This window comes from Pangasianodon hypophthalmus, chromosome 11 (assembly GCF_027358585.1).
Source record: "Pangasianodon hypophthalmus isolate fPanHyp1 chromosome 11, fPanHyp1.pri, whole genome shotgun sequence".
NCBI lineage: Eukaryota > Metazoa > Chordata > Actinopteri > Siluriformes > Pangasiidae > Pangasianodon > Pangasianodon hypophthalmus.
This window is the reverse complement of record NC_069720.1, coordinates 7649180-7667401: the sequence shown is the minus strand read 5'-3', so window position 1 is coordinate 7667401 and position 18222 is coordinate 7649180. Positions and strand designations below refer to the sequence as shown.

The following is an 18222-nucleotide window of genomic DNA, read 5'->3' as shown; positions in this document are numbered from 1 at the left end:
TAATAGGATACTAGACATCTAATAAGAGTCTAGTATGTTGCCAATTTATTGCTGCTAGAATAGTCCTAATTGTAATTATCACATTAATCACTGCAAATTTGTCTCACAACACAACACTTAACTCAACTCTGAATATGACCCAGTGTTATCATCTGACTTATTACTTTCTCTTCCATTTTATGACGGATGGAACAGCAAGAGATTTTGTCATAACTACTGTAATTTTGCACCACCAAAAATCATATGTATATTTCAGGCTAACAAAGCACTTTATGTAGTTGATCTTTCTATTGTTGCAGGATTTGGAGAAAACCAGTAAAAAGTTATGTTCTGCTAATGACACGCTAGCAGACAAAACATTCACGACCAGATTACACAGAACTCCAGATATTTTTTTGAAGATCAAGGTGGCGAGAATGGGCCGTAAGAAGATCCAGATTACCCGCATCGTTGATGAGCGAAACAGACAGGTGAGCTACTTACCTTTATACTGGACATCACTATAGCAGTTAACACCAAGGTCACAGAAAGCACTCATTTCTGATTGGCTGGCTAGTTTTGTCTCTAATTGAGATTATAAACTGTTAGGCTTATTTTTATGCTTCACATTCTGCTGCTAAATATTTAGATTTTTGTTTTAGATTCAAGGCAACAGAAACAGCAGGAGACACAACCTTCCAAGATATAGACTATATGGCCAGAAGTTTGTGGACACCTGACCATCACACCTGTATGTGGTTCTTCCCCAAACTGTTGCCACAAAGTTGAAAGCACATAGTTGTATAGGATGTCTTTGTATATACTGTAGCATTACAATTTCCCTTCACTGGAACTAAGAGGCCCAAACCTGTTGCAGCATGACAATGTCCCTGTGCAAAAAGTGAGTTCCATGAAGACATGGTTTGTCAAGGTTGGAGTGGAAGAGCTCGAGTGATCTGCACAGAGTCCTGACCTCAACTCTGCTGAACACTTTTTTGATGAACTGGAACGCCGACTGCACCAGGCCTCCTCACCCAGCATCAGTGCCTGACCACCCTAATGCTCTTGTAGCTGAATGAGCACAAATCCCCACAGCCACACTCCAAAAACTAGTAGAAAGCCTTCCCAGAAGAGTGGAGGTTATTATAACAGTAAAGGGGGACTAAATCTGTAATGAGATGTTCAAAAAGCACATACAGGTGTGATGGTCAGGTGTCCACAATCTTTAGGCCATATAGTGTAACTATAACAACAATTGTATAGTGAGAGCCTATTGATATTATGTTGATACGATGTTAGGGAGGCATTATAATAAAATAATGATGCAGACATATTGTAAGGATGTAAAATCTATACAAAGCCTCTGTTTTTTAAAGAGTAGGTTAGTAGTATAATCTTGGAATTATACACGTGATTATAAAAGCACAGTATGCAGATGTCTATATAAGTATATAATGTTGAGTGCAAAAGTAAGTTTGCATACATATAGGACAAAATAGAGAAGACAAAAATTTGATATAAAATATTAATCAGTTATATTAATCAGACATCAGTTCAGAAATTTGCATCTCTCCTGTATGGGATATAACTTTAATAACTTGTATGCTGATTTTTGCCTTTATAACTGCCTCTTATAATAGTATCTTGCTTTTTGAGAATTTGTCTATTTACAGAACACCCCCACATTTTATTTTTCATTTCATTTTTCATTTCATTTTAATGTTTTGGAATTCTATTTTTGTGGATAAATTGAAAAATAGAGAACTATTTTCCTTTTTTTCACGAAAAAAAAAAAATCACAGAGGATCCCCTCAACTGTAAACATGGCTATATGAATGTATACACGTGCCAGTAAGCGCAGGGAACTAATGCTTAGAGTATACAGTCTACACTACTGTTATGCAGTTTGCTAATCAAAAGCAAAGAACTAGTTGTTTTACTTTGTTTTGCCTGCAAATCATGACTGATCATTTACTAATTTAAAAATTTAAATAAAATTTATAACCCTGCATTCCAGCTCTCTTAATATATAAAGTTTGATTTACACTTCTAAGATGCATTGGGAATACTTAATAAGGAATCTAATCTGTATACCACTGTGTCCTGATATGTTAGACTCTTGCTTACTAACCCCTCTTTTTCCCCTGGCTGGTTGAAGAGTGTAAGAGGCAGACTGACTCTGTGGCACTGGGAGGAGTCTCACCCACACACACTGCACCTCTTGTCCCGGGTCTCACTGGACCTGCTGTCCCTGTGCTGTGGTTGGAGTAATTAGAGGAACGAACGGCTCCATATCTCTCATTAGCCGTCACAGTCAGTCTGAGGAGGCATATAGCGTCTCTCTCTCTCTCTCTCTCTCTCTCTCTCTGTCTCTCTCTCTCTCTCTCTCACTCTAACCCCTGATGGCCATCACTCAAAATGAAGCCGCAGAGCCGAGCTGGAATTCACCCAAGCTGCCTTGTGCTCTAAATATAAACCCTCACACCAGCACAACAAACCCTATCTTGTCTGGAAGAGCCTGAGTTTGGTTTATTATGTGCTTGATATACACTGCGCCCTTTTTAGACACGAAGCACCTCCCAGACCAGGCATTTAACTCTCACTCACTCAACCACTCACTCATTCATTCAGTCACCCACTTACCCACTCAATCACTCACTCACCCACTCCCTCAAACACTCACTCATTCACTCAGTCACTCACTTACCCACTCAATCGCTCTCACCCACTCCCTCAACCACTCAATCACTCACCCACTCCCTCAACCACTCAATCACTCACCCACTCCCTCAACCATTCACTCACTCAACCACTCACTCATTCACTCAATCACTCACTTACCCACTCAATCGCTCATGCACCCACTCCCCCAACAACTCACTCCTTCAATCACTCACTTACTCAATCACCCACTCCCTCAAACACTCACTCCCTCAACCACTCACTCAACCACTCACTCAACCACTCACTCAATCACTCACTTACTCAATCACCCACTCCCTCAAACACTCACTCAACCACTCACTCAATCACTCACTCAACCACTCACTCAATCAATCACTCAACCACTCCCTTACCCACCCAATCACACACTCACTCACTCAATCACTCACTTACTCAATCACCCACTCCCTCAAACACTCACTCCCTCAACCACTCACTCAATCAATCACTCAACCACTCACTCACTCAACCACTCCCTTACCCACCCAATCACACACTCACTCAATCACTCACTTACTCAATCACCCACTCCCTCAAACACTCACTCCCTCAACCACTCACTCAATCAATCACTCAACCACTCACTCACTCAACCACTCCCTTACCCACCCAATCACACACTCACTCACTCAACCACTCACTCACTCAACCACTCCCTTACCCACCCAATCACCCACTCCCTCAACCACTCACTCAATCAATCACTCAACCACTCACTCACTCAACCACTCCCTTACCCACCCAATCACACACTCACTCACTCAACCACTCACTCACTCAACCACTCCCTTACCCACCCAATCACCCACTCCCTCAAACACTCACTCCCTCAAACACTCACTCCCTCAACCACTCACTCAATCACTCACTCAATCAATCACTCAACTACTCACTCATTCAACCACTCATTCAATCACTCACTTACTCACTGAAACACTCACTCATCCACTTACTCACTCAGTCAGTCAAACACTCACTCACTCTCTCTCATTCACTCACCCAAGCACTCATTGACTCACTTACATGCTCACTCACTCACCCACTCACACACTCACCCACTCATCTGCTTACTCACCCATGCACTCACTCACTCAGTCACCCATACACTTATTCACTTACCTGTTCACTCACCCCCTCACTCACCTGCTCACCCACTCACTCAGTCAATCACTCACCCACTCCTCTCACTGACTGACTCATGCTGACTCAAGATTTTCCATAAGGTGGCGCTTTTACATAGTATCTTGTAATTTTTACTGAGTAACCTAATTCACTTTTGAGTATAAGACATTTTCTTTTTCCGAATGACGCCAAGGATTTACTGCGCTCATTAACCAAATGCCTACAGCCAGAAGAGTATCTCACATTATAGATGGCTCGAAGAAGAGACATGTCATTTCTGTGTCCAAAGGCTGTTCATTTTACATAAAATTAATCATATTCATGAATATTATATGATTTCATTCCACTCTCACTTCTCTGTTGTCTCATAAAGGCTTTTACACAAAGGAAAAAAAGACAAAATAAGAGAAAATCTTTGAAGTGCACAATTGTCCAGAATAACATATTTTATTAGATATATATATAGATATATATATAGATATAGATAAATATATATATATATATATATATATATATATATATATATATATATATATATATATATATATATATATATATATATACACATATATATATAGTTTTTTCATTGTAGTTTTAAGCAATATAAACATTTCATAATTAAGCAATATACACTTTTAATTAACTTTTTAATTTTATTTCGGTGCAGCATTTTTTATTTAGTTACCTCATTTTTATCATCTCTGACCCAGACACAGCACTGTAAATTAGTTGCTGCTGTTAAAAACAGAACAACTTCCACAATTGAACAAGGATATTTATCATATCTAAAAATACTGAGGTCAGTCAGGCCAGACTTGTGTACTTCAGCCGGGTTGTGGAGTTAAACAAAGGGGGAAAACCAGCAGCAGGGTGCTCTGTAAAAGTGCTGCTTCAGATCAGTGGCACTGTGCCCTTGTTACTAATATAATTTAACATTTGCACACAAGCTAGTTGGCAGGTGAACGCTTATCTGTATGTGCCTTATTGATATTTATACCTCACTTGGTTATACAGATTTACACTTTCAGCCTTTCAGTATGTGCATATAAATAATATTGCAGTACAAACTAGTAACAATTCCTGATAAATTATATTTTTGGCCAACATCCTGTATTTAATATCTCGTATTATTCTCCATGGAAATTACCCCAAAATGTTCATCCCTCTGCAACCTTACACTCAGCAGGCCACAAAGTGCTGACAGCAAAGTCAAGCGTCACTGAAATGTTATGAAATGCTGAGCGCAGGGATTCATAACAAGCTAAACTGCATGGCTAGAGAAAGGCCAGAAAAGTGCTTTCCTCTCTAAATCGTGCATTTGTAAAGTAATGACGTGGACCTGTCTTTCACGATGAATTTGATGGCACCAGCCCGGCGCAGATGACAGCGTTCATGCAGTGCTGTGCCGTCCGCGCCTCAGCACTGAAGTGGTGGCAGGTTTAGCATTCCTCAGGGAGGGGTGATAATTGGCAAGGAACATGACGAGATCTGGCAACCCTGACAGCTGTGCTCTGTCACACTGGCGTGAACAGAAGAGTGGAACTGGGTTCTCGTGACTCTCTTAATGAGGCCATTACACACTTATTATCTCCAAGGGCAGGACGCTGCAGCATGAACATGAATTTTAGAGTCTAGAACAAGAACTGGGTGTGCCTGCGTAACTGCTGTAGTGTTGAACGAGCACAAAGAGAACATCAGCACATGTCTGTTTTACAAAGGGTTTAAAAGTAATAGTTTGGCCAAAAATGAGCCTTATCTAAAATTGAATCTTTCCTTTAACCTGTAAAAATTCTGTGGCTTACATATTCCTTAATAACAGGGTTCAATTTTGATCTCTTTAATAGATCTCTTGTAGATCTGGTTATTGTGTGATGATTTGCGCTCTTTGAGCAATACTTTGAGGTCCTTGAGTGGCATTTAGCAGCAAAAGCTCTTGTCATTTTGTATGTTTTTGTTCTGTTTGTTGTGTTTATTTTGATGAGTGGCACTTCTGAGATTTGGAAGCAATTTTTGATTGCTCTCCAAAAAATCCATATAGTTTTTCATGGCTTACATGAAGTAAATTTCTTTGCTATGGGTTTGCAGGCTTACAATTTCTGTATTACACTTTTTATATATAATTCTTTATAACACTTTTTTCTGTTGTGCTCTGCTGTAGGTAACCTTCACTAAGAGGAAGTTTGGCCTAATGAAGAAGGCGTACGAGCTGAGTGTGCTGTGCGACTGTGAGATCGCGCTCATTATCTTCAACAGCTCCAATAAGCTCTTCCAGTATGCCAGCACAGACATGGACAAGGTTTTACTCAAGTACACTGAGTACAACGAGCCTCACGAGAGCCGGACTAACTCAGACATTGTCGAGGTGAAGGGCTGCATTTTACACAGAGCTGCAAAGTTTCAGACTCTAAGATGTTCAGTATATTCAGTGTCATAGTGTCAAAGAAGACACTACTGGGTAAGACACTACCAGTCAAAGGTTTGGACACACATCATTTTGATCAGTAGCCCAAAACCTTAACCTCTGAGCCAACAATGCCCCAGAAAGTATATCTATATTTTACTCAGTCATCATTGTATCGTGTTCTCACCAGTTTTGCTTGTTTTTTTTCCACTGAAAGATGATCAGGATCAGAAATGTCAGACATTCTGTTTTAAACAGTCCATATTCTCGTGTTTAAGGGCAGTTGGAAAATTGGCTGCTTGAAAAATGTTAACATTTATGTTTTGTCTACGATGTTAAGTGATTATTTGAGACCTCAAAAGTTTATTGGCCTATGACACAAAAAATTATTCGCCTGTAGCATTTTACTTTCCATGACACACCGACTCGGCTTTTCTGTTACACCAGTTGAAAAACACTGAAATATGACATGAATTAAAACCAAAATAGATAAACATATTAGGACGAAGCAGACAGAACTGCAGTGTGTGGGCTTGCAGACTGTTTTCGCTGCTGCTGCAGTATATTTTCTACACAGTCCGTCCTCCCATTTAGCCCTGATGCTTCAGTAATTAAAGATCAGTCTGACAGTCAGACTAGTATCACGTCGTGGCATTTCTCTGGCCATCCTGACCTTCACAAGCATTTGCTCCATTTGCTATTGGCAAATTATCTTGTCCATTACCGTTTGTCCTTGCAAGTGCGGTTTTGTGAGCCAAACTCTCTGTGGTTCTTATGCTATTGCTGCTGCTTGTTAAATCTAATAAATTTCAGTTACAAGGATGTTTCATTGATCTCTTTTGGAGACGGAAAACAGTTCAAATTTGGCATCAGCATCCTGAGACCTATAAATTATTAGCACAGGACCAAGTGTTGCAAAGAGTATGTTAGGATCCAGAAGAACTTCAGAAGAGTAGTTTGATTCTGTGCCGTTTTTGACCATTCATAGAGATCATTTTGAAGGCTGAATCTGGCAGAAATCAATATGTACACAAAATCAATATGTACTTTTTGTAACGCCTGTTGGGACTTGTGACCAAGACGAGCAGACTGCATCTCTTACTGTAAGTCATGTGTTGACGAACACATGGAAAGGAAGTGCTACTAATTGGTTGACTCTAAAAATAAAGGCGTAGTGCTGTCCAAAATACACACACGGAAACCTGAGCTGCGTTCAGCCAGGGGAACTTGGCATGCGATTTTGGCAGACCCGGCATGTGTTTGCCCACTTCTAATGGCACATTTTAAAAAAAAAACAAATCAGAGTGACTTATGAGAGGCGTTGGAGTTTATCGGTTGCCTTTATTTTCTGTATTTTGTTTTAATACTACAAGTACAGATTCACATGATTAAAAAAACACACCAAAGCTGATATAATATGACAATAGTGGTATGAGTACTCATAGAAAATAAGGTCCCGGGAGCAATGCAAAAAAATGATATCTTAGCAAGTGAAAATATCTTAGGTGTAGGCAAATTTATATAATATTTCTAAATCATGAAATTATTATACAACAAATAAAATATCTATAAATTGTCTTTTGACAGATAATTTTGCTTTGAAGCGCTGTTGAATTCTCAATTTTGTTTGGTCAGAAGGTGCCGATTCATTTTATATAGCAGCAGAGATATAGCTGTTCCTTTAAGTTTTCTGACACAGAAAAGTTTTCAGGAAGGAGAACTTGGTAACAAGACAAGCTGCAGTTCTTTTGTCTTATTAATTTCAAGGAGAGAAAAATAGACAGGTTGGTAAGAGAAGGTTCACAGGCACAGAAAAGTATAGATGTAGGAGCGGAGAGTGAAAAAGAAACACAGTGTTCCAAGTGAAATAAAGTTGATGACATTTATAAATAATAGTACATTCGTAATAAATGATACAGAGATGTGCAGATCAGTTCAGTTGTGTTCACTCCCGACACACTCTGCTTTTAATTGGTGCCAGCCTTTTGTAAATATTGGACCTGCTTACACTGAGTCATTGTAACTCCTACTGTTCATGATTTCATTTTTGTTTTTCTGCTTCGTTTTTCTCCTGCAGGCCCTTAACAAGAAGGAGCAGCGTGGCTCTGAGAGCCCAGACGTGGACACATGCTCATATGTTCTCACCCCACACACAGAGGAGAAATACCAGAAGATTAATGAAGAGTTTGATAACATGATGCGCAATCATAAAATGGTACATTCTGTTAGAGAAATCATGTTTCTGCATCATATATTTTGCTCAATTTCATTACGTGGACTATGAAACATTTTATGAATTAATAGATGGCACACGTTGCTAATTATACCACAGCCTGTTGAATTCTGGCAGTAGTTCCAGCTGCAAGGCAGATCACAGGTTTATATTAATGCATTCATTCTAATACGTCATCGTTTCTATAGTAACAACTTACACAGGGACTTATAAGGTGGACACTCTACGTAATCTAAGCCTAATAATACACAAATTTTAAAAACATTGTTTTTTCATCAAAGAAAAACAGAGAATCGAAGGTCGGGAAACGTTCTGCAAGGAGATGTATAATTAACATTTTTTGAAGGAGTCTCCAGTGTCAGCGTCAGAAGGTTTTGAGGACTAAGCTCTTTCTGGTTTCTCAGTAACCATCTTTTTTTTTCTATTAACTTCAAAAGAGAGAAAAAAGAGGCTGGTGAGGGAGCGACTGTTTATATCTGCTATAATGTAAAAGTGATAACAGGAACTCGAATTTTACACTAACATTAAATGTAACTATAAACAGATAAAAAATAAACATATGTACTGTATGTACGAATGACGTGTCATTCTGTAATAAATAAAAAATTTTAATTGTTGACAAATTGCTGTTGTATAAAAAGAATAAAACGGAAAATAATCAACCTCGGCATGGTAACAGCAGCCTTGCTTCGTGTCAGGCCACATCACACTGACAATGTTGTTGATTATTTTCCTATAACTGCACACCCTGTCACATTTTATACCTTCCATAGCTTGTTCTAACTGAATTTTTCAATGCACTGTCCACGCTGGTTGTCTGGTAGCCGGCAGTTTTGTCTCAGCAGAGCTTCTCTATGCCTGTGGCATTACCAGTCTCTGAGCACGGTGTCCACTCCTACAGCAGCATCGGAGCTCTGGGTGAGGCCGGCATGCTGTCTCCATCCTCCAGCACGCTGCAGAGATCTCCAAACACACGACTCACAGGTCAGCTCTACATGAGGGAAAATCTGACTTTGCACAATTTCCTACTCATTTCAAACACAGCCAATGAATCAAAGCATGTTCAGTGTACAGACTTTTTTTTTTTTACAGACAGTTTTGCATGTGAAAACTAAGATGGTAATATATTCTCTTAATGTAACAAGTAAGAGAAGCTTATATGCTTTACTTTAACAACTTGCCTCAAACGTGTCGAGTTGTTCAATATCATAAAAAAGATTTGCTCGTGTGGTTTCTGTTACAGTGTGACATGTACAAAAAAGATAGACTAAGGGATATCACAGAGCTAAAAACAGTAGTCACAGCCATTTTGAAGCCAAATCACTTTAGTTCACAGTGTTTGCACAATGCTAAACTTGTGGCTATAAGCTTCCTTTAATTGTTAGCAACATTAGCCTCATTGCCTCAGTGGAAAACTACTTTTGAATACCAAGTATATTTTCACTAGCAAACTACATTTAAATGGGAAATTGATTCTGTTGTTGTTGTTGTTTGGCTGCACCGTTTATTTAACTTTCGTAAAAACGTTTTGTCAATACAACGCGTCTTCATGTTCTCGTTGTTTTCTTTATACCACTTAGTGACTTCTTGTTAATTATTTGTGTGACCCAAGTGGAAGAAGATTAAATAATAAATATATAAACAAAGCATATAAATGTGCCATTACACCAAAGCAACAGTCTTGCTATCTTGTAATTAATGACATAAGTACAGTGATAAAATGCATATATGTGGGAAAAACTGGCCATTTGTTTTATGTCTGTGATCCTGTTTTATGTGTTTTAGCTGGTGTTCACGCTTCCTCAGATCACACACCCAATGGTGTGCACTCTGCTTCAATAGGTGAGTTCTTTCTTTCTACACTTTCACTGTACGTAATTCATGTGTGGTTATATGCAGTCTTATTCAGATGACTTTGACCCAGTTTTAATTTCACCCTCATAACTGAAGAGTTGAAATTAATACTTGATACACAACATTATTACAGTGATCTTTATGTTTTAACACTTTTGGAAGCGAAAGACCAAAACACAGACAGTTGACATTGTTGTAACATTTCATCGTATGGTAAGGAAAGATTAAAGCTGTAATTAGAGCTGCGCTTAGATTTGGCACATGTTTTCAAGACTCATACACCATACAAAGAAATGCCCAACATTAGGCATTACTTAACTTTACGTCAGCCCACTTGATCCTAATCCCTGTATCTGATAGATGCAGCCAGGATGTGATATGACTTTCCCCAGACATTAGAGCAATCTCTTTACACATGTTAGTCTTGACTCTCAGGGATGCTCAGATCCTAGCAACCCATAATGCCATTCAAAATTGTTTTCATTTATTTCATTAAGAGTTAATCCACACTGCTCTATTTTTGTTCCAATTTTATTTATTATTAAGTATATTTTATAGTTTCACATACTGTCATGTGGAAATCAATGCGTCACAAATTACTCATCTTTTACGAATGAAGTTATGAATTTTAGCTTCCTTGATTAATGAAACAAAATATGGTATAGAATAGATAAATTAATGGTCTAATGTTAGATGTTTTTACTGAGTATGGTGCAAAAGAGAGTGATGCAATCGCCTCACCGATCCAGTGTGTGAGGTTCAGTCCTGAACTCGGGTTACTATCGCTGTGGAGTTTCACAGTTACTTCACAGTTAAAGCAGTTACTGAAGATGAATGAACGAACAGTGTGTTAGATCACAAGCGGCCCATTTATGTGTTTAACTGTGTATTTGGTCATATACAGTGGTGGCATATTTCTTTATTTCACTTGAATCTACTATTTTTATTTCACAATTATTAGACACACTCGATTAATCTGATTAAGGAGCAGGCTTATTTTTATTCTAATTTTACATTTAAAGGATTTGGATTATTTTATATTCCAGGATTGGTTTCAGTACAGGATGAAAGAAAGTGCTCTTTTCTGTTGATTAAACTGATAAAGTACAAACTATTTTGTGAATAGACTGAATAAATAATTGTCATACTCTTGTCCTGCTGCTCTAATGTGTGTTTTCTGTGTGTCCTCTCAGTGAATGGCTACATCAATGCTCAGGGAGAGAACATCATGGGAAGAGGTCTAACAGCCAAAGCTGCAGCACCCCCTGCAGGAAACCTCACAAACATTGGACATAAGCCAGAGCTCAGAGTGCTCATTCCACCATCCTGTAAAATATCACCAGCTCTGGTGAGATCCCTAGTGTTTATCCAAAGTTCCCCAAACTAATCCTGCCTTTTTCACTTCTCATGAGAAATCATCCTACAGAAACCTACCTGCATGTCATAAGATTTCCAGAAATGTCTTTGAATTGTGCATAGTTCCTACTTGAACAATGTTGATATACATACATATTGACTGAAAAACAGCTGAAATATGCACAAATACGTACACAAACATGCTCCAAAACGTGAATTGAGGTGCATTATTGTAGAGCTATCATTAATTTAAAAAAAAAAAAGGTCTGACAATATAGCAGTACATTCTTTAAGGTTGTGCTTGATTGGAACTGAAGAATTGTACCCATTTTCTCAGTTAATGTAGAATACATTGTGTTTAAAGAATTACTGGCTGCTTAGTACAGAACCAAACACTAAGATAAGCAACATTCTAGTAAGCAACATTCTTTTCATTTCTTTAAAATATTTGACTCTGTCTTGCAAGCAGCCAGAGGAGGAAGAGGGAAATTTGGTAAGTTAAAACATAAATGACTTTAACTTATTTTCTCATTAAAACATCTAGAGGCCACAGTTGGTCCAGCTTGTGTCTTGATCATTAATTTCAGTTTGGTGCATTAGAGCACAAATAACATTAAACTATGCAGTGTAGGGTACTGTCAGGAAAACGACTGGGAAACCACTCTGCTTTATTCAAGGGGTGTATGGAGTTTTCTTTCTAGGGATCAGATGAAGGAAAAAACATTTAAAATAAGGAAATGAATAATAGGCATGCTTGATTGCAATTATTGGTCTCCATTAGGTTTAATTTAAGTGAACAGCTTAATAGGTGAGTTTCAAATACTTTCAGCTGCATGCTTCAACAGAAAGATTGTACAGATTTCACTCCAAATTTAACAGATTTCTGGTAAATAACACAAACTTTCTTCTGAACTCTTTTTACCAGCATGATTAAATCTTCATTCACTTTCTATTTGTAGTTTTTTTTTTTTTTTTTTTTTTTTTTTTGCTGTTGTATGTACCCAAAGTATTGGTATCATTATAGTAAGCCTGTAGAATTCATCTGAATTAATGTTTGGAAAGAGGAAATAGGACGAGCTCAGGAGCCGGGCTGTTTTCAGATTTGGTTCTATGTGATAGTGACACCCAGGAACCTTATTTGTATTTTTTAAGCAGATCAACTATTTTTATTTTTAAAATAACACATAGTACAGCTTGTACACCGCTGGTTTATTGTAAAGTGATCTGGTTTACAGCACTTCACTTGTTTTTTAGACTAATAGGAGGCCTAAAGCCGAACAATGACTGTAATTAATGAGTGTATTTAAGGAAAGTTTTGGGAAAGTTTCCATGTTGTCAGAAATGATGACCATGCTATGTCTCAATAACCTGCACCCTAAACTGCTCTGCCTCACCCTAATACTGCCCTGTAAAATTTACAACCAACATGGTGAACTTTATTCACCAGTAGCAATTCTTCTTTGTTTTATGCAAATTTCAGAGGATAAACAGCCCACCATCCAGCCAATCACTGAGTACACAGGTGGTGTCCATGACAACACCAAGTATGCACCCCCAGGGCCTGCCGTACCCTGCTATGACATCAGCATACAACTCAGGTGTGTGCACGTTCAACACCTGTAATTACTGCATGGAGTTCACTGGACTGAAGTCACTGAAGTCAAACATCTGTCTTATCTGTGTATTTAATATCTTTCAGATTATGGCTTAATCAGCTCAGAGCTCGGTAACCTACATAGCTTCAGCATGCCAGACAGCCTGAGTTTGGCTTCAGGATCACCATGGCAACATACTCAGACTGCAATTACTTCTCAGGGGTGAGTGAGTTTCTGTCATTCCATCCCACCTACCCATCCATTCATCCATCTGCCATCAATCCATCCATCCCTTATCCATCCATTCTACTATTCATGGATCCACTATTCATCTATCCAGTTATTCATACAGTCATCCATTCATCTGTACATTTATCATTTCTCCATCATCAGTACATCCACCCATTCACCCATCCATTTATTAATCCATTCATAATTTAGTCATCCGTAATGTTCATCCAACTTCCATTTATTCATGCGTACATTTATTCATCTCTCCATCTATCCATCCATCCATCACCCACCCATGCACTTATTCATTCATCCAAATAAAAGATGGTTGGTTAGATGTTTGCAAGTATACATGCAATCATGCAAAGACTTCTATCCATCTATCCATTTACCCATGTATTTATTTATTCTTCCATCTAGTCACCATACATCCATTTATTCATCCTTCCTTCATCTATCAATCCATTCACACATCTATCCATCCATCCCTTTGTACATCCATTTATTTAGTCTAACCATTGCCCCACAGTTCAGTCACATCTATCTATTCATCTACACACTCTTAGAAAAAAGGGTACCTCAAGGGGTCTTTTGGGTTGCTTTCTATCCATCACTCATACACACCTCCTTTGATCTTTCCATCGTCCATTCATCATCCATCCCTCCATCTATTTATCCATCAATCCTTTCATCACATATCCATCAATCCATCAATAAAGCCATCCATCCATTCAATTCTATAGCAGTAACCAGAATAATCACTAAAATCACTTTTCTTTCCTGCAGACTCTCTCGTTCCTTATCCCATGTCTCTGAGCCGTCCTCCAGGTCTTCTCCAATCATGGATATAAAAGCTGAGCCTGTGTCTCCCCCAATGGCTTTCCTCTCTGCCCCTCCCTCTTCCTCTCTCCACTCTCCAGCTGAAAGCCTTGCCTCCTCCTGCAGCTCATATGAGGGGAGTGAGCGGGAGGAGCAGCACAGAGACACCCATCCCTCTGTGCCCACCCCAGGTCAGGGCAGTGACCCATCAGAGGGCATCAGGGGTCCATCACTCAAACGGCTGCGCACAGAGAGCTGGGTGACATAGCACTTAATAGGAATAGGCTGTTTGAAGAAAAGTAAGCAGGGAGCAAACTGTCTGGTCACTATTTATTGCTAATAACAGTATTGCCATTGTCCCTTTCCGTATATGTAGCAAGAACTATGGGGACGTAGGACACAGGAAAAGAGTGTGTCCTGAAGGAAAAATCTTCTTACAGGATTGTACAGGGATGACTAATGGTTAAGTCATACCTTTTTATCAGCAGAAAATCAAATTTATGAAAAGCCTGTAGGATTTTTTTTTTTATCAGGGAATGAAGCTTTTAATGATATTTGTAGTATGACATCAAGCCAAAAGTGTTTGATATTTGTAAATGTTTCTACAGTTTTCTTTATGGGTCTTCAAACTGAAGCATGAACTTGAGTCAATAATTGCCTGCTTCAAAATATACTCCATAGTGCTCTGGGCATAGATTATTTGCAAAAAAGGGTGATTTCATTCTTTTTTCATGCTAGCATATGCAAACAAACGTGATCATTATTAAAATTCATTGTTCTTTGGACTTCATAACGAATAAGCTGTAAATGCATGCTGTAAGCAAATTATTAGTGCAGGGGAACTTAATATCCAGTTACTATGCCCTTCCTGAGGTTCAAGTGCAATAAGGTGTTAAGAGTGTCATTGTTCTGTGATCACTTCTGTCACTAATGATGCCATAAGCCATGCTGAACTCATCTAATCTTCACTCTGGTGAAGTGCAGACCCATGGTGTGCGGAAGGAAAAAGCATTTAGGACACAGTGTTATCACTAACTCAGTGTGACATTACATACTCAAATGCTTAGAGAAGGTGCTGTCACTGTATATATATATATATATATAATTGTATCAGCTGATTTAGCACTATTTGTATCCATAACATTTTTTTCTCTTCATCATTTAGGCCCTCGTTTTGCATAAGAGACCGCTGTTGAGTTTGCATCGATACGGCCAAAGGGTGTATTAATGACTCATAGGTGGCACACATAAGTACATTTCTGAACCCCAAAATACGTAAAGGGGCACCCTTCAACTTTGTGGATTTCATGCCCACACACAATCAAGGTCCAAAAGACCTCAAGTGTGCCATTTGTGACAGAAGGCTGTATAGCAGTTCAGCTCAGGTCATTTACCTTGTCAGACCATCCACCATCCAGCGTGCTCTCTGCAGAAGTGTTTCAGCATCCAAACATTCAGTTACATAGACTATATGGCCAAAAGTTTGTGGACACCCAACCATCACACCTATATGTGCTTGTTGAACATCCAGAGTTGGTCCCCTTTTGCTGTTATAATAACCTCCACTCTTCAGGTGTCCACAAACGTATGGCCCTATAGTGTAACTTCATCTCTGCTTTATGAGCTTCACATCAGGTTTTTCAGTGTTGGAAGTTATTTGCATTATTTACCGGTAGGCCTCTTTTTACACAAAAGGACATCAGTAATCGCTGACTGAGGCTCTATTTATTAAACTAGACATAATGTATTTGGAATACTGTTTATACAGTGTTGTATATAGTGTACATATTGTTGCCTTGAGGTAGCTGAATATGATCCATTTAAAGAAATATTAAATTTTAAACCCTGGTTGTCTTTTTTGTTTTTTGATGTGCTTTATTTTTGTCCTAAATAATCTCCCATGGATGTTATTAGATATATAAACTTTTAAGGACTGCTGCTTACCAAATATTGACTTAAGGTACAACGCTCATGCAGCAGTGTCACCTTGATTGCTCCTTATCTTCCCTAGAATTAAACACACACACACACACACACACACACACACACACACACACACACACACACGGAATAAAGGTCTTTCACCACACAAGGATGTTAGTGGGTGTAAAGTAAAATGTGGCCTATTTAATATTGACTTAAAGTTCAGACAAACAGAAAAGTCAGTCAGTTCGCAGCACTCTGTGGGACAGAGTCAACTATGACTCATCCACATCTACACTTAGGTGCATCACTATGGGCCGTGTGGTGGATGTGTGGTCTGACACTGGGGACATGCAACAAATATGATTTGCATGGTTTTGGCTGCATGCATAAAATGAAAGTGAGAAAAATGGCATTAACTTACAGTAGCTTTATTCCACTTCTTTATTAATTTAACTATTTATTACTTAATTCTTACTTGTGCTCCTCCGTAGTTATAGATTGTCAGCTGTAATTTTAAAACTAGGAGCATCAAGATGCATGCAGTTTTATATTTCAGCCAGCAGGGGGCAGCGAAGACCTGGCCAAGAGACAAAACACACATTTATTATAGTCCCTGGGCGTGAGACGATTTCTGAAGACGCCTTGTGGGAATTTGATCTGACTTAATTAGTAAATTATTACTTTATATGGCTCATGGTGAAAGTCAGGGGGAAAAGCTACTTGAGAATTCTACAAATAAATTCTGCAAAGGTTACATATGCTTAAACGTGACTGAACGACTGTAACGTGGGGCTTTTGCATTTATCTTCACAAATTTTCATCTTTTAGCTAAGCAAAGAACCTTTAAGGACTCAAATGTCAAACTCACCAGAATATTTTTTCCTATAGACTATTCCCAAAAACTGACCAAGAAAAAACCCTGATAAATAGAGGTGCTGTGATAAGTATCGCTGAGTTCAGTATCGCTGTGATAAGTATCGCTGAGTTCAGTATCACAAAGTTCAGGATTGCTGTGTTAATTATCACTGGGTTCAGTATCCCTGTGTTAATTATCACTGAGTTCAGTATCACTGGGTTCAGTATCACTGGGTTCAGTATCACTGGGATCAGTATCACTGGGTTCAGTATCACTGTGTGAATTATCACTGGGTTCAGTATCACTGGGTTCAGTATCACTGTGTGAATTATCACTGGGTTCAGTATCACTGGATTCAGTATCACTGGGATCAGTATCACTGGGTTCAGTATCGCTGTGTGAATTATCACTGGGTTCAGTATCACTGGGATCAGTATCACTGGGTTCAGTATCACTGGGATCAGTATCACTGGGTTCAGTATCGCTGTGTGAATTATCACTGGGTTCAGTATCACTGGGATCAGTATCACTGGGTTCAGTATCGCTGGGATCAGTATCACTGGGTTCAGTATCGCTGTGTGAATTATCACTGGGTTCAGTATCACTGGGATCAGTATCACTGGGTTCAGTATCACTGTGTGAATTATCACTGGGTTCAGTATCACTGGATTCAGTATCGCTGGGATCAGTATCACTGGGTTCAGTATCGCTGTGTGAATTATCACTGGGTTCAGTATCACTGGGATCAGTATCACTGGGTTCAGTATCACTGGGATCAGTATCACTGGGTTCAGTATCGCTGTGTGAATTATCACTGGGTTCAGTATCACTGGGATCAGTATCACTGGGTTCAGTATCGCTGGGATCAGTATCACTGGGTTCAGTATCGCTGTGTGAATTATCACTGGGTTCAGTATCACTGGGATCAGTATCACTGGGTTCAGTATCGCTGGGATCAGTATCACTGGGTTCAGTATCGCTGTGTGAATTATCACTGGGTTCAGTATCACTGGGATCAGTATCACTGGGTTCAGTATCACTGGGATCAGTATCACTGGGTTCAGTATCACTGGGTTCAGTAGGCTATTCAGTATTGCTCGTACTGTAGCTCAATGCGGAAGTTTTG

The 18222-nt window shown here is 39.0% G+C and overlaps 1 protein-coding gene across 7 annotated transcripts in view; it reads left to right on the top strand.

Annotated features, from left to right (window-relative positions):
- Positions 1–16162, top strand: part of LOC113536417 (myocyte-specific enhancer factor 2A) — a 32938-nt gene extending 16776 nt beyond the window's left edge. For 5 of the 7 annotated variants that reach the window (XM_053238177.1, XM_026930310.3, XM_026930309.3 and 2 more), the window contains 10 exons: positions 300–470; positions 5984–6187; positions 8304–8441; positions 9284–9443; positions 10245–10301; positions 11507–11661; positions 12139–12162; positions 13150–13267; positions 13369–13486; positions 14282–16162. In XM_053238177.1, the coding sequence (XP_053094152.1) occupies positions 417–470; positions 5984–6187; positions 8304–8441; positions 9284–9443; positions 10245–10301; positions 11507–11661; positions 12139–12162; positions 13150–13267; positions 13369–13486; positions 14282–14582 (1329 nt within the window). In that variant the 5' untranslated portion in view covers positions 300–416 and the 3' untranslated portion in view covers positions 14583–16162. Of the gene's footprint in view, positions 1–299; positions 471–641; positions 4256–5983; positions 6188–8303; positions 8442–9283; positions 9444–10244; positions 10302–11506; positions 11662–12138; positions 12163–13149; positions 13268–13368; positions 13487–14281 lie in introns of those variants that run through there. The other 2 variants (XM_026930311.3, XM_053238178.1) reach the window with 2 other exon arrangements.
- Positions 16163–18222: the final 2060 nt, after the last annotated feature.